Below are 12,611 nucleotides of genomic sequence, written 5' to 3' on the forward strand. Positions count from 1 at the left end.
AAGGTAGATAAGTAGACAGATATAAATGCAGACACACACATGAACACACCTACAAATATATATATATATATACATATATATATATATATGTATATACACTATATATATATATACAAACATACATGTACATACACACACACACATATATATATATATACACACACATATATATATATACACACACACATACATGCACATACACACATAGATATAGATATATATATATATGTATTTATTTAATTTATTTACAAAAAAAAAAAGCCAAACGACAAACAAACCAAACCATGCCCACCCTTCCCCAACACACAGAATTTACAAACCCTTACTGAATTCATAAACCCGAAATGTTTGGTCTTGTTGATATGTACGTCTGTTAAATTTATTCACAAGCCAATTTACTGTCGAAGCTACTAAGGGCAATACCGAATGCCTGTAGAGGGCAGCACGGGTATTGGAAGTCCATGGTGAAAACGTCCTCGGCAACACGGCCAAACTGCATCACAATATAGTCAACTGGAAAGAGAGAAAAAAATACATAAGTACATAGATATATATATAGGTATATAGGTAGGTAGATATCACCCCCATCATTATCGTTTAATGTCCATCCTTTACGCTGGCATGGGTTGGATGGCTTGACAAGAGCTGGCAAGCCAGAGAGCTGTTGTCTGTTTTTGCATGGTTTCTATGGCTGTATGCCCTTCCTCATGCCAACCACTTTACAGAGTGGACTGGGGGCTTTTCACGTGGCACCAGCACTGACAATGTCTGCCTTGACATGGTTTTACAGCTGGATGCCCTTCCTAATGCCAATGACTTAACAGGAGTGTACTGGGTGGTTTTGATGTGGCCCCAGCACCAACAGGGTCACCAAGTAACTTGCAAGATGAAGAGCTCTCATCTGGGAGAGGAAGTGGAACCAAGGAAAGAAGCTTTGTGCCAGGTGAAAGGTTAGAGTATAATAGAGTGATGGAGACAGATATGAGGGAGCCAATGAGGAACAAGCATGGCTGTGTCATTGAGAAGCTTGCTTTCCAACCAAGTGGTCATGGATTCAATCCTACTGCAAGGCACGTTGGGTAAGTGTTTTTTACTATAGCTCAGGGTTTCTCAACCATTTTTAATCTATGGACTCTTGGATTACTATTTTATTCTGGTGGACCCCATAGCCAGTCAATGTCTAAAAACTAGTTTTATAGAAATTTCTTTCAGAATTCCTATTGTGTTTTTCTTACATTAATTTGTGTAGGCTGAACTATGTAAAACATAGTTCTTAATCATTTTTGATCTATGGACCCCTTTGATTACTCTTTTATTCTGGGTGGACCCCCATAGCCATTCAATGTTTAAAAACTTGTTTTATAGAAACTTCTTTCAGAATTCCTATTTTGTTTTTCTTACATTAACTTGTGGTGTAGGTTGAACTGTGTGAAATGTGAGAGAAAGAAACCTGGTTGTTTCTCGCAATACATCACCAATACACACATCTCAGGCAAAATTTTTTCAGGGGTCCTTACACTGCTATTGTGGATCCCCAATTTGTTGTGTAGACCCTAAAAAATCTTATATGGTCCCTGAGGGTTCATATGGTCTCTCGTTGAGAATCACTGCTATAGCCTGAAGCTGACCAAAGTTTTGAGAGTGGATCTGGTAAACAGAAACCAGAAGGAGTCTGTTGTATATGCATGTATGCATGGTGGATGCACATCAAGAGAAATGAAGAAAGAGAAAAAAGATCCCAAAAAGACAGGGTGCACCACCTTTAAACAAGATCTGAAGCAACTTAGGGATCACCTGGAAAGATGCTGGCAACTGGGATTATTGATGTCTTGCTGTCTGATGTACGGACCAACTGTATGGAAGGACCTGAAACTAAGACTATGACCCAATGGCCTGGAGAATGATTGGGTCATAGTGCACATCTAGGGGACCTTAATGTGAAGCAAGTTAGTGCAGTGGGGGTGGGGGTGGGGTCTCCTCCCAGAAGACCATTCAAGGTGGGCATGCCGAGATTCAAGTCTTAGAAATACTTACTGTCATTATCGTGAACTATCTGGAAATTTTTTACAGAGGCTTGTGTAACTCTTCCATGGAAATTCAAGACGTAAGATTGGGTTTCTGCAAGTAGAAGAAAACCATAAATTCTAACAATGGAACAGAATGGAACGACATTGAGGAAGAGCATGGCAAAAATGATGATGTTGGTGATGATGATGTTGGTGATGATGATGGTGGTGATGATGATGGTGGTGATGATGATGCTAAGGATGATGATGGCGATGACAATGCTAATGATGATGATGATAATGAAGAAGCTAATGATGATGACAATGATGCTAATGATGATAATGATGATGCTAAAGGTGATGAACAGTGCTGCTGCTGCTGCTGCTGCTGCTGATGATGATGATGATGCAGACATTAACTTTCTTAAGAGGTCAGGGAGTGGGCTGGGATAGGGGTGGGCGGAGAGACTAACACAGTTCGGACTTCTGATTGAAGTGTTTCTCTGTTTATTTTTTTTTTTTTTTAGAAAAAGTGGGTCATCAGCATTACCGATAGAGACGAGGTGAGATCAAAGTCACAAAAATTATCGATAAAAGCAAGGCCAAAGTTCTTGATATTAAATATCGCACATGTGAGACATCTGTAAGTCATATCTAATAAGTGTGGGTGTGTGTGAGGTATTTAAAAACAGAGACAGAAATCTGATGGGTCAGAGGTCATTGAAACTTCCCAAAATCTGACAAGACCGAGGTCACTGTAATAGTCCTTGAGGTCACCAAAACAATCCCCTCCATCACAAGTCCCCAATAACTGGGCCATAGACAAGTTCTGGTGCAGAAATCATTTAGTACCAGACTGAATAAAAAAAAGAATAAATTCTAAATCTTTCATTGGCTTTTGGTACATGCGTGGCTGTGTGGTAAGAAGCTTGCTTCCCAACCACATGGTTCTGGGTTCAGTCCCACTGCGAGACACCTTGGACAAGTGTCTTCTACTATGCCCTCGGGCCAACCAAATCCTAGTGAGGGGATTTGGTATATGGAAATTGAAAGAAGCCTGTCGCATATATATGTGAGAGTGTGTGTGTGCAAGTGTTTGTGTCTCTGTCTGCTCCCCTCCTGCCCATTATCGCTTGACAACTGGCATTGGTGTATTTACTTCCTAGTAACTTAGTGGTTTGGCAAAAGAGACCGATAGAATAAGCACTAGGCTTACAAAGAATACGTCCTACGGCTCCAGCATGGCCACAATCAAGTGACTGAAACAAGTAACAAAAAAGAAAAAGAAAATAGAATAAAAGGCCAATGCGGTCTGCAGTGTGTCTTTGCACTATATATGCATCAAAGAACCTAATGTGCCATGTAGAAAGAACTCCTGTGATGGTGCCACATAAAACGCACCTCAGCTGGTGCCACGTAAAAAACACCCATTCTGGTGCCACATAAAGAGCAGCCATCCTGGTGCCACATAAAAAGCGTCCATTCTGGTGCCATATAAAGAGCACCTTAGCTGGTGCCACATAAAAAGCACCTTAGCTGGTGTCACATAAAGAGCACCCAAGCTGGTGCCACGTATAAAGCAACCAGTACCCTCCGTAGAAGAGTTGGCATTAGGAAAGGCATCCAGCCACAGACACCATGCCGAAACAGACAATCAGAACCTGGTACAACTCTCTGACTTGCCAGTGCCAGCCAAACTGTCCAACCCATGCCAGCATGGAAAATGGACGTTACATGATGATGATGATGATGATGTGTATTATAAATGTAATCATTAAATCATATGTTATATGTTATGCATGTGGCTCCCTGGTTCATGGGAAAATTGTCATGCATGAAACTAGTCTGTGGAACAAAGAGAGTTGAAGAGTGCAGCTCTAGGTCACCAAAGTGGTTCCCTGGCTCAGGGGACTCCAACTACCAGGCTATTTATTGACCAGTGCCAGGTTGCACAAAAAGAAGAGATTTTAAAATTCTGTTTCTATTTTATTGACTATCGTAGTCTGCAGATTTTCTTTTTGCATTATATACATTACACACACACACACACACACAACATACATACATACATACAAGGTGTCCATAAATTATCTTTACAACTTCCACACTTCAGATTATAATGGTAATTTATGGACATCCTGTGTGGGTGTGTGTATTTATATATGTATATGTGTATATATAAATATATATAAATATATATATATATATAAATATAATACATACACACACACACACACACACATATATATAAAGATATATAAGAAATAATTGAGATTCAGTTGAATTAGGTACTTAAGTTGAAGCTCCAAGCCAGCCTGGTATTATCTGGACAGCTCGAAGTAAGGTGAATAAAATCAAAATAAGCAACAGGATATCCTGTTGCTTATTTTGATACACACACACACACACACACACACATATATATATATATATACACACACACACACACACACATATATGTGTGTCATCATCATCACCAGTTAACATTTGTTTACCACGCTAGTATGGGTTGGATGGTTTGACTGAAAATTGGTAAGCCAGAAGAACGCACCAGGCTTTATTTCCTGGCTTGGCATGGTTTTAATGGCTGGATACCCTTCCTAACACTAACCCTCTAACAGAGTGGACTGCCTGCCCGCCTGCCTGCCTACCTAACAATCTATCTACCTCTCTTTCTCTCTATATATATGTATGTGTGTGTGTGTGTGTGTGTGTGTAATAAGCGGATTATATTTTATGTATTTTATTGCATTTAGGTGTGTCATTGCTGTGGTCCATGGTATAAAAAAGATGGGTGGGGGGTCATTGCATTATGTAACCAAAATAGTCCTCAAGGTCACCGAAACAATTGTTATCACACCCACCACTAAGTAACTATCACAACCAGCAAGTGTAAGGAAATATGAGCCAGCAAGAAGGGGAAAGATCTCTTGCCTCACAAATACACGTCATAATTCATCTGATAGTTGAATGTGACAATGTGACAATATAACAAGGTTGTCAGTGAGACAAGAAGGCAATGTGCCACACACACACACATATATATGTGGCGCATTGCCCTGTTGTTACAGAGGAACAACAGAGCGATGTGCCAATTAAACAACAGGGAAATGTGTCGATGTGACAAGAGGGCAATGTGCCACTGTGACAACAGGGCAATGTGCCAATGTGACAACAGGGCAAGTGCCAATGTGACAATAGAGCAATATGCCAATGGGACAACAGGGCAAGTGCCAATGGGACAACAAGGCAATGTACCAATGTGACAACTGGGCAATGTGCCAATGAGACAACTGGGCAATGTGCCAATGTGACAATAAGGAAAGTGCCAATGGGACAACAGGGCAATGTGTCAATGGGACAACAGGGCAAGTGCCAATGGGACAACTGGGCAATGTGCCAATGTGACAACAGGGCAATGTGCCAATGTGACAACAGAGCAATGTGCCAATGGGACAACGGGGCAATGTGCCAATGGGACAACAGGGCAAGTGCCAATGGGACAACAGGGCAATGTGCCAATGGGACAACAGGGCAATGTGCCAATGTGACAACAGGGCAAGTGCCAATGGGACAACTGGGGAAGTGCCAATGGGACAACAGGGCAAGTGCCAATGAGACAAGATATAGTATTCATACAAGCCACATTATAAGGAAATCTAGATTATTAGGAAAATCTAGATAATTAATTAAAGAGAAGATGAATGAGACATGAACGGGTTAGAAGTAAGAAAAATAAAAAAGCAAACCAACCTTCGTTCCAGACAGGCGTCTTATTGTGTAATTCCAGCATATTGTCCATAGTTTTACGTTTCCATCGCTCTATTAGACCATCATGTTCCTGGAGATTGGTAAACATAAATGGATAGAAAAATATGAAGAAAAGGCAGGGAGAGATATATAAGGAAGTGGAGAGAAAAAGGAAGTCAGGTTTGTTAGTAAAAAGCTGGTAGGGAGGGGTGAGAGAGAGAGAGGGAGAAGAAATATGGAAATATACAAGACAGAGAATGAGAAAACTAGAAAACAATGAAGGCAGATTACACACGCACACACACACAAAAAACTGCCATACAACCTGACATGTGAAAATCCATAGTTAAGGATATAGATACAATAAAATATAAAATTGTATCCATACATATATATATATTTATATACTGAGGGTGATAAATTGAATATTAATTTAATTAACATCAATTTAAAACCAGTTGCCTAGCATATAAAAATCTGAAGATTCAGAAAAATTGTAATTCCTTATTTTGTATATTTTTCATTTGTCTTGCCCGCTTATGTTCTGGTGTTTGCTGAAGAACATTATTTTTCTTTGTGGTTGGGTCGTTGATGACCTTTTGCCAGCATATCGGATGTCCACTTAGTGATCATCCCTTCTTATACGTATATATATATATATATATATATATATAAAATGAAGTATAAGGAAAGGAAAAATTGTAAGTATAAATCCCTTTAATTCAATTCATAAACCAAGTCGGTACAGAAGCAACATACATTCTATAAATTGTTTTGGAGTCTAATTAATTCCAAAGACAAAAGCGAAAAACTCTTCATGAAATAAAAATTAGATTCCTCGTCAGGAATTACATACTGGTATGAATGATTATGACCAACAGAACTACACAGACACACAGACACATAAGTACACATGGTGCACACAGGTGCATGTGGTGCCACTCACACACATAGTGTACCAAAGACATTACATTGGCTGAAAGAACTGAGTTCAATTCCTTACTCCAAACAACTAAAGCTAATGGGGACTAAAGAAACCGATACATTAAACAAAAGACCAAGTCTTCAGCAGTGCCACAAGTATTCACATGGTTCTATGGCACCATGGCAGGACAGTTTACATTTTATTTTTAGCACTGCAAGTGCAACCAAACTCAAACCGGACGAGCTAATGTGCAGCTTTTTTTAATATTATTTTGTGTTTCTTTTCCTAAATTTGTTTCAATCGCACATCGTAGCGGAAAGATCAAAGTTTACCTTGTTAATATGGTGTGACAGCAGTAGAAATTAGGTCAACAACAGCAACAACAATAATAACAATGATGACGATAATAATAATAATAATAATAATAATGATTAGTAATTATGACGACAATAATAATCAAAATGCCTCTCCCAGGGTTTAATTGTAATCATAATGAGATTTTAGATAAAAAGTTGTGTCCTTCGTAAGATAAGTGCACGCTGTAAACATATTGGGAATGGTGTAAAAAGTAATCTAAGACATAGATCAGGTTGATTATTTAGATATTTATTATTATTATTATTAATATTATTGTTATTCTTCTTACTTCTGCCTTAGTGAAGGCGGAGGTATTGTTTTCAATCATGTTTGTTAGTTTGTCCGTGGACAAAATATCTTAAGAACCGCTGGATGGATTCAGATGAAACTTTCAGAGATGTTTGGCCTCATGACTGGCACGGACTGATTAGATTTTGGGATTGATCCGGCACCAAACAAGGATTCTGGAGATTTTTTCCAACTGTTTTACTTAATTTTTGAGAGCAATTACGATAATTTCTAATACTCTCAATTGTGAGAGCAGTCGAGTTTATTTCAGATATTCTCATTTTAAAAATCATCTCTGGCTAACCGTTGAGAGGACTTTGGTGTTGCCTTGGTGGACATATATAAAACAGCCCATATATATAAGAACATATACACCCATCTGTCAATATACTTAACTCAGTTTACCATCTATCTACATAAATCTGTCTATAAATCCATTTGTCTATATATTCAATTTTTTTTAATATATCTAACACGTTAGACACCCACATGTCAATATATCTAACTCAGTATACCCATCTGTCTATATATATATATCACTGCCTATACATTTAACTATCTATATACCCTTCTGCCTATATCTCTAAATATCAATATATCTAACTGTCTATATACCCATCTGTCTATATAAACCTGTCTATATATCGCATTGCCTATATACCCATCTATGTCTATATATCTCACTGTCTAAAAATCTGTCTATATACCTATCTCATCATGATCATCATTCTCGTCGTCGTTTAAAATCCACTTTCCATGCTGGTATGGGTTGGACGGTTTGACTGAGGACTGGCAAGCCAGAAGGCTGTACCAGGCTCCAATCTGATCTGTCTATATATCTAACTGTCTATATCCACATCTGCCTATATATATATATATATATATTTAACTATCTACATATATAACTGTCTTTATACCCAACTGTTTTTATGTCTAACTCAGTGTACCCATTTGTCTCTGTAGATCTAACTGTCAATATACCCATCTGTCTGTCTATCTGTCTGTTGTCTGACAGCATCTGGCTAAAAGAGAGAGGCAGAAAGAACAAGAAGCACAGAGTAAAAGGTACTTACATCATTCGGCACGACTTCCACTCTTTCGTGACTGAGATTCATACCAGGGACAATTACTGTCATCTTTCGAGGTCCTTTGAAGCCAAGGACGTTGGTATCCTGGGAAAAGGCAGAGGGTCGGAGAGAAAGAGGGAGAAGTGGATGAGTGAGTGAAGCCGATAGGGATGGATAGACAAGTAGATAGATGGATAGGAAAGAGAGAATAAGAGGGGGGGAAAAGTGACTGAATGAGTAAAACCAAAGAGAGAGAAAGAGAGAGATAGAAAGATGGATGGATATAAATAGATTGATTGATATATGTTTTATGTATCTCTATCTCTCTCTCTATATATATATATGCATATATTATATACATAAATATACGTATGTATGAATATGTGTGTATATATATATATATATATATATATATATATATATATATATATATATATATATATATATATATATATATATATATATATATACACACATACATACATACGTACGTACAGGGTGTCCCCAAAATTAAGGCAACCAACTCTTTTCAATTTTGCTAAAGTGAAATCTTGTTACATTTCTGGTTCAAGCATTGCAAATGCAATGGTAAAGGAAACACAATTCTGACACTACCACATTTATTCGATATGACTACCTCTGTTTCGAGTCACAGCCTTAAGTCTAGGTTCAAATGCTTCACACACAACACGCAGCTGTTCTTGCAGAACCAAGGCCCATTCCTGGAGCAGTTTTGCCTTCAGAGCATTGAGCAAAACTATGAAGAGTGCTTGAGAGCCTCGTCTCCAACATGGAGCAAACAGAAAAATCCAACTGGTTGAGATTGGGGCTTCTTGAGCTGTGAGATAGTACCAAGTCCTGTTGGAGGCTCCAAGGTATGCCTTGAAGGTGCTCATTCGTCCATGGAATCAGTTCAGCTTCCAGAATGTCACTAATGTATTGCTGGGTGTTAATTTTCACACCTGAGAGCACAAAAATGAGGGGAGACTTTCCAGTGACTGTCACAGCCATCCAAACCATAACTGACTGTGGATTTTCATGTCGATTTATGAGTCTGGCCTTGATAGAGCCAGGCACACTCTAAAGCCAGCCATGAATCCATATATCTATTAATCTATCTATCTATCTGTATATCTATTTATATATCTAATTATCTATATACCCATCTGTCTATCTATCTGATCTCCATGCTCTGCTTAGAGAGATAAAGAGGCAAAGACCCAGCCATCTTGCACAGTGAGCTTCTTAACTCCATGGCCATGCCTTCACCATATGGAAAAAGATTACAATTGCAATCAACAAAACAATACTTTAATTACAGGTAAATATCAGGTGAAAATATTTTAGATACATCAGAAAGTGTGCAACTTACATATACAATACCAACTAATTCTCTGCGAGTAACAGCCATTTCGGGGGTGGCTAAACTATTAGATCTCTTTGGGTTTGAACCTTTGTCGAATAATGTAAATTGAGTTCCCAATAAATTTGATCTGGAAGAAAAAACAAAAAGAAAAATGAAGAGTTATCATAAAAAAAAAAATGGTTAAATCAAATAAACAAAGATAACTCTGAAAAATCGTTAATGAATTGGTCTGAGACATGGAAGGGGTGAGTAGACGCTTTTGCACTTGTTGAGGGCAAAGCAACATCAGAAGTGTTGGTTCCACAAAGAAATGTCTCCAGTACACACGGTAAAGTGGTTAGGGTTAGGAAGCGCATCCAGCTATAGAGGAGCAGTCGGCCAAAGAAACTCTGTCCAAACTGAGACACTGGAGCAAAACAAGTTCCTCTGATTCCCTGGATCCTGTTGAACTGCACATCCCCCATGCCACACATGGAGTGAAATGAAGTATTTTGCTCAAGAACACAACACATCAACTTGTCTAGGAATTGAAACCACAATCTTACAATTATTAGTTCGACAATTTAAACACTAAGCCATGCTCCTCCATTTTACTGGAGTTTGCTAAGAGTATGTGATGTGCTGTTGTACAGAGTATCCTTGGAATTTACCTGGATTATGTATGTGATGTGCAATAGTACTCATTATTGCTGGAGATTACCTGGAGTATGTGATGTGCTGTTGTACAGAGTATTCATGGATTTTTCCAGGAGGATGTAACGAGCTGTTGTAAGAAGTATTAATGGCGTTTATCTGCAGTATGTATGTGATGTGCTGTTGTACAGAGAACTCCTGAAGTTTGGCTGGACTACATAATGTGCCGTCGTACAGAGTATTATTGAAGTTTGCCAGGAGTATCAGATGAGCTATTACAAAAAAAAAAACATTCTTGGATTTTTCCAGGAGTATCTGATGCGATTTTCTGCAGAGTATTTCTGGAGTTTACCTGAAGTGAGTGATGTGCCATTGTAGCGATTCTTCTTACCTGAGTTTGCCTATGTATGCTTCACCACCCCGGGAGAGGTCAGTTGGGTCGGTAGAGATTAAATAATTTGAAGTCGTGCTTTTCTTTCTTTTTCTCCCAGCCAGTAGAAATTGCTGGACAAAAAAAAAAAAAAAAAAAAAAAAAAAAAAAAAATAATAATAATAATATAAAATGTGCATATAAATGTATCTATCAAACTATCTCTCTGTCTATATGCGCACACACACACACACACACACACACACATATATATATAGATAAATAAAGGGTGGGGAAAGAAGAGAGAGAAAGAGAGAGAGAGAGAGAGAAAATGAATGTCAAGAAATTCACCTATACAACAATGATAGTTGATAAGAAAATACCTGTATGCCTGTTCACACACACACGCATGCATATCAACTAAGGAGGAAGAGAAAAGGAATTCTAAGAATGGTAGGAATAGAGCCCAGATGTAATTGCCCATTGACCTAGTAACTATTCTCTCTTTCTACAGCCATTCACGTATATTTTTGTTTTTGTAGTTTGGGGGAAGAGATGAACCGACCGTTAGAGGAACGGAGAGAGATAAGACACCAGAAGAATGTTGCTGGATGTCTGTGACTCACAGAAACATCTCATTATTCCACTTCATGATTTCTGTTCCGATTGAGAAAATGCCATTGATGCTGCTACCCTACCAGATCAATAACTAACACTGCAAAATTCATCTATGTCTCCTTCACTGTATCTAACATAAGTATATATGTATCTACCTGTGTGTGTGTGTGTGTGTGTGTGTGTGTGTGTGTCTCTCTGTCTGTCTATCTGCCTATCTGTCTATCTATCTATCTATCTATCTATCTATCTATCTCTCATGTATCTGTCTGACTGTCTGTGTATCTATCTATCTATCCATTTATACATTCAACCATCCATCATTCTATCTATCAGTCTGTCTGCCTATCATCTATCCATCCATCTAGCTATGTATCTGTCCGTCCGTCTATCCATCCATCTATCTATCTATCTGTTTGTCTATCTATCTCTTTATATATATAAGGAAGATATATATATATATATATATATTGGAGTATTAGTTAAATCCGTCCATATTTGTTTTTACCCATTTATTTTAATCCTTATTTCTCATATGTCTGAAACAAGGTAAAATTTACTCAAAATCCCCCCACCCCAAAAAAAACAAAAAAAACAATCAACAAACAGAAGCTGCAAGGGAAGAACAGAAACGCAACAACAACAAAATACAAACAAAAAAAAATAATTAAAAAAACTCATAAAACACCATGATAAAAACATACCGCCACCCCATCCCACCCCATGAAAAAGGTGAATTTATCTAAAAACTGAACGCTATACAGGACGATGTTCCTATGGCGTACATAGTGCCCGACTATGGTTTGAAACTGGGTCAAAATACTTAAAAGTTTATGACACTCTTGTATCAACTGAATTCGTATTTTGACACCAAATTATCTTCGTTGCATAACGAAATTTATGTCTGTATCGCAATTTATGACTGTCATGGGCGTATGTTCCAGGTGTGCTAGATGAGCACTGCACACTCATCAAAAATGGCAAATTCATTATAAATATCAACCTTCCTCATTAATTTAATGGAAAACTTTTATTACACCCCTGCTTGAAATTTGGCGGCACTAGGGTTTAGCTTTATGGCGTAATGTCAGATCCGAAAAATCTGTTGGCCCATGACCTCTTGAAAATATTTTTAACCTAAGGTAATCCCATAAACCGGCCTTCCCCAGTTTTAATATATACCGCTCTACATCTTAAAGCATGCTTCTTCTTTTGCATTCATCTTTTTTTTACA

The 12,611-nt window shown here is 38.0% G+C and overlaps 1 protein-coding gene across 1 annotated transcript in view; it reads right to left on the minus strand.

The window, feature by feature from the left end:
• Positions 1 to 217: 217 nt before the first annotated feature.
• The window catches only part of LOC106884098 (tubby protein homolog), a 17,636-nt gene continuing 5,242 nt past the window's right edge, over positions 218 to 12,611 (minus strand). Inside the window, exons 4-9 of the mRNA XM_014935316.2 lie at positions 10,784 to 10,896; positions 9,766 to 9,886; positions 8,400 to 8,498; positions 5,760 to 5,847; positions 2,035 to 2,118; positions 218 to 513 (exon numbers count right to left, since the gene is read on the minus strand). Of these exons, the coding sequence (XP_014790802.1) occupies positions 380 to 513; positions 2,035 to 2,118; positions 5,760 to 5,847; positions 8,400 to 8,498; positions 9,766 to 9,886; positions 10,784 to 10,896 (639 nt within the window). The 3' untranslated portion in view covers positions 218 to 379. The remainder of the gene's footprint in view (positions 514 to 2,034; positions 2,119 to 5,759; positions 5,848 to 8,399; positions 8,499 to 9,765; positions 9,887 to 10,783; positions 10,897 to 12,611) is intronic.

This window comes from Octopus bimaculoides, chromosome 21, assembly GCF_001194135.2.
Source record: "Octopus bimaculoides isolate UCB-OBI-ISO-001 chromosome 21, ASM119413v2, whole genome shotgun sequence".
Taxonomy (NCBI): domain Eukaryota; kingdom Metazoa; phylum Mollusca; class Cephalopoda; order Octopoda; family Octopodidae; genus Octopus; species Octopus bimaculoides.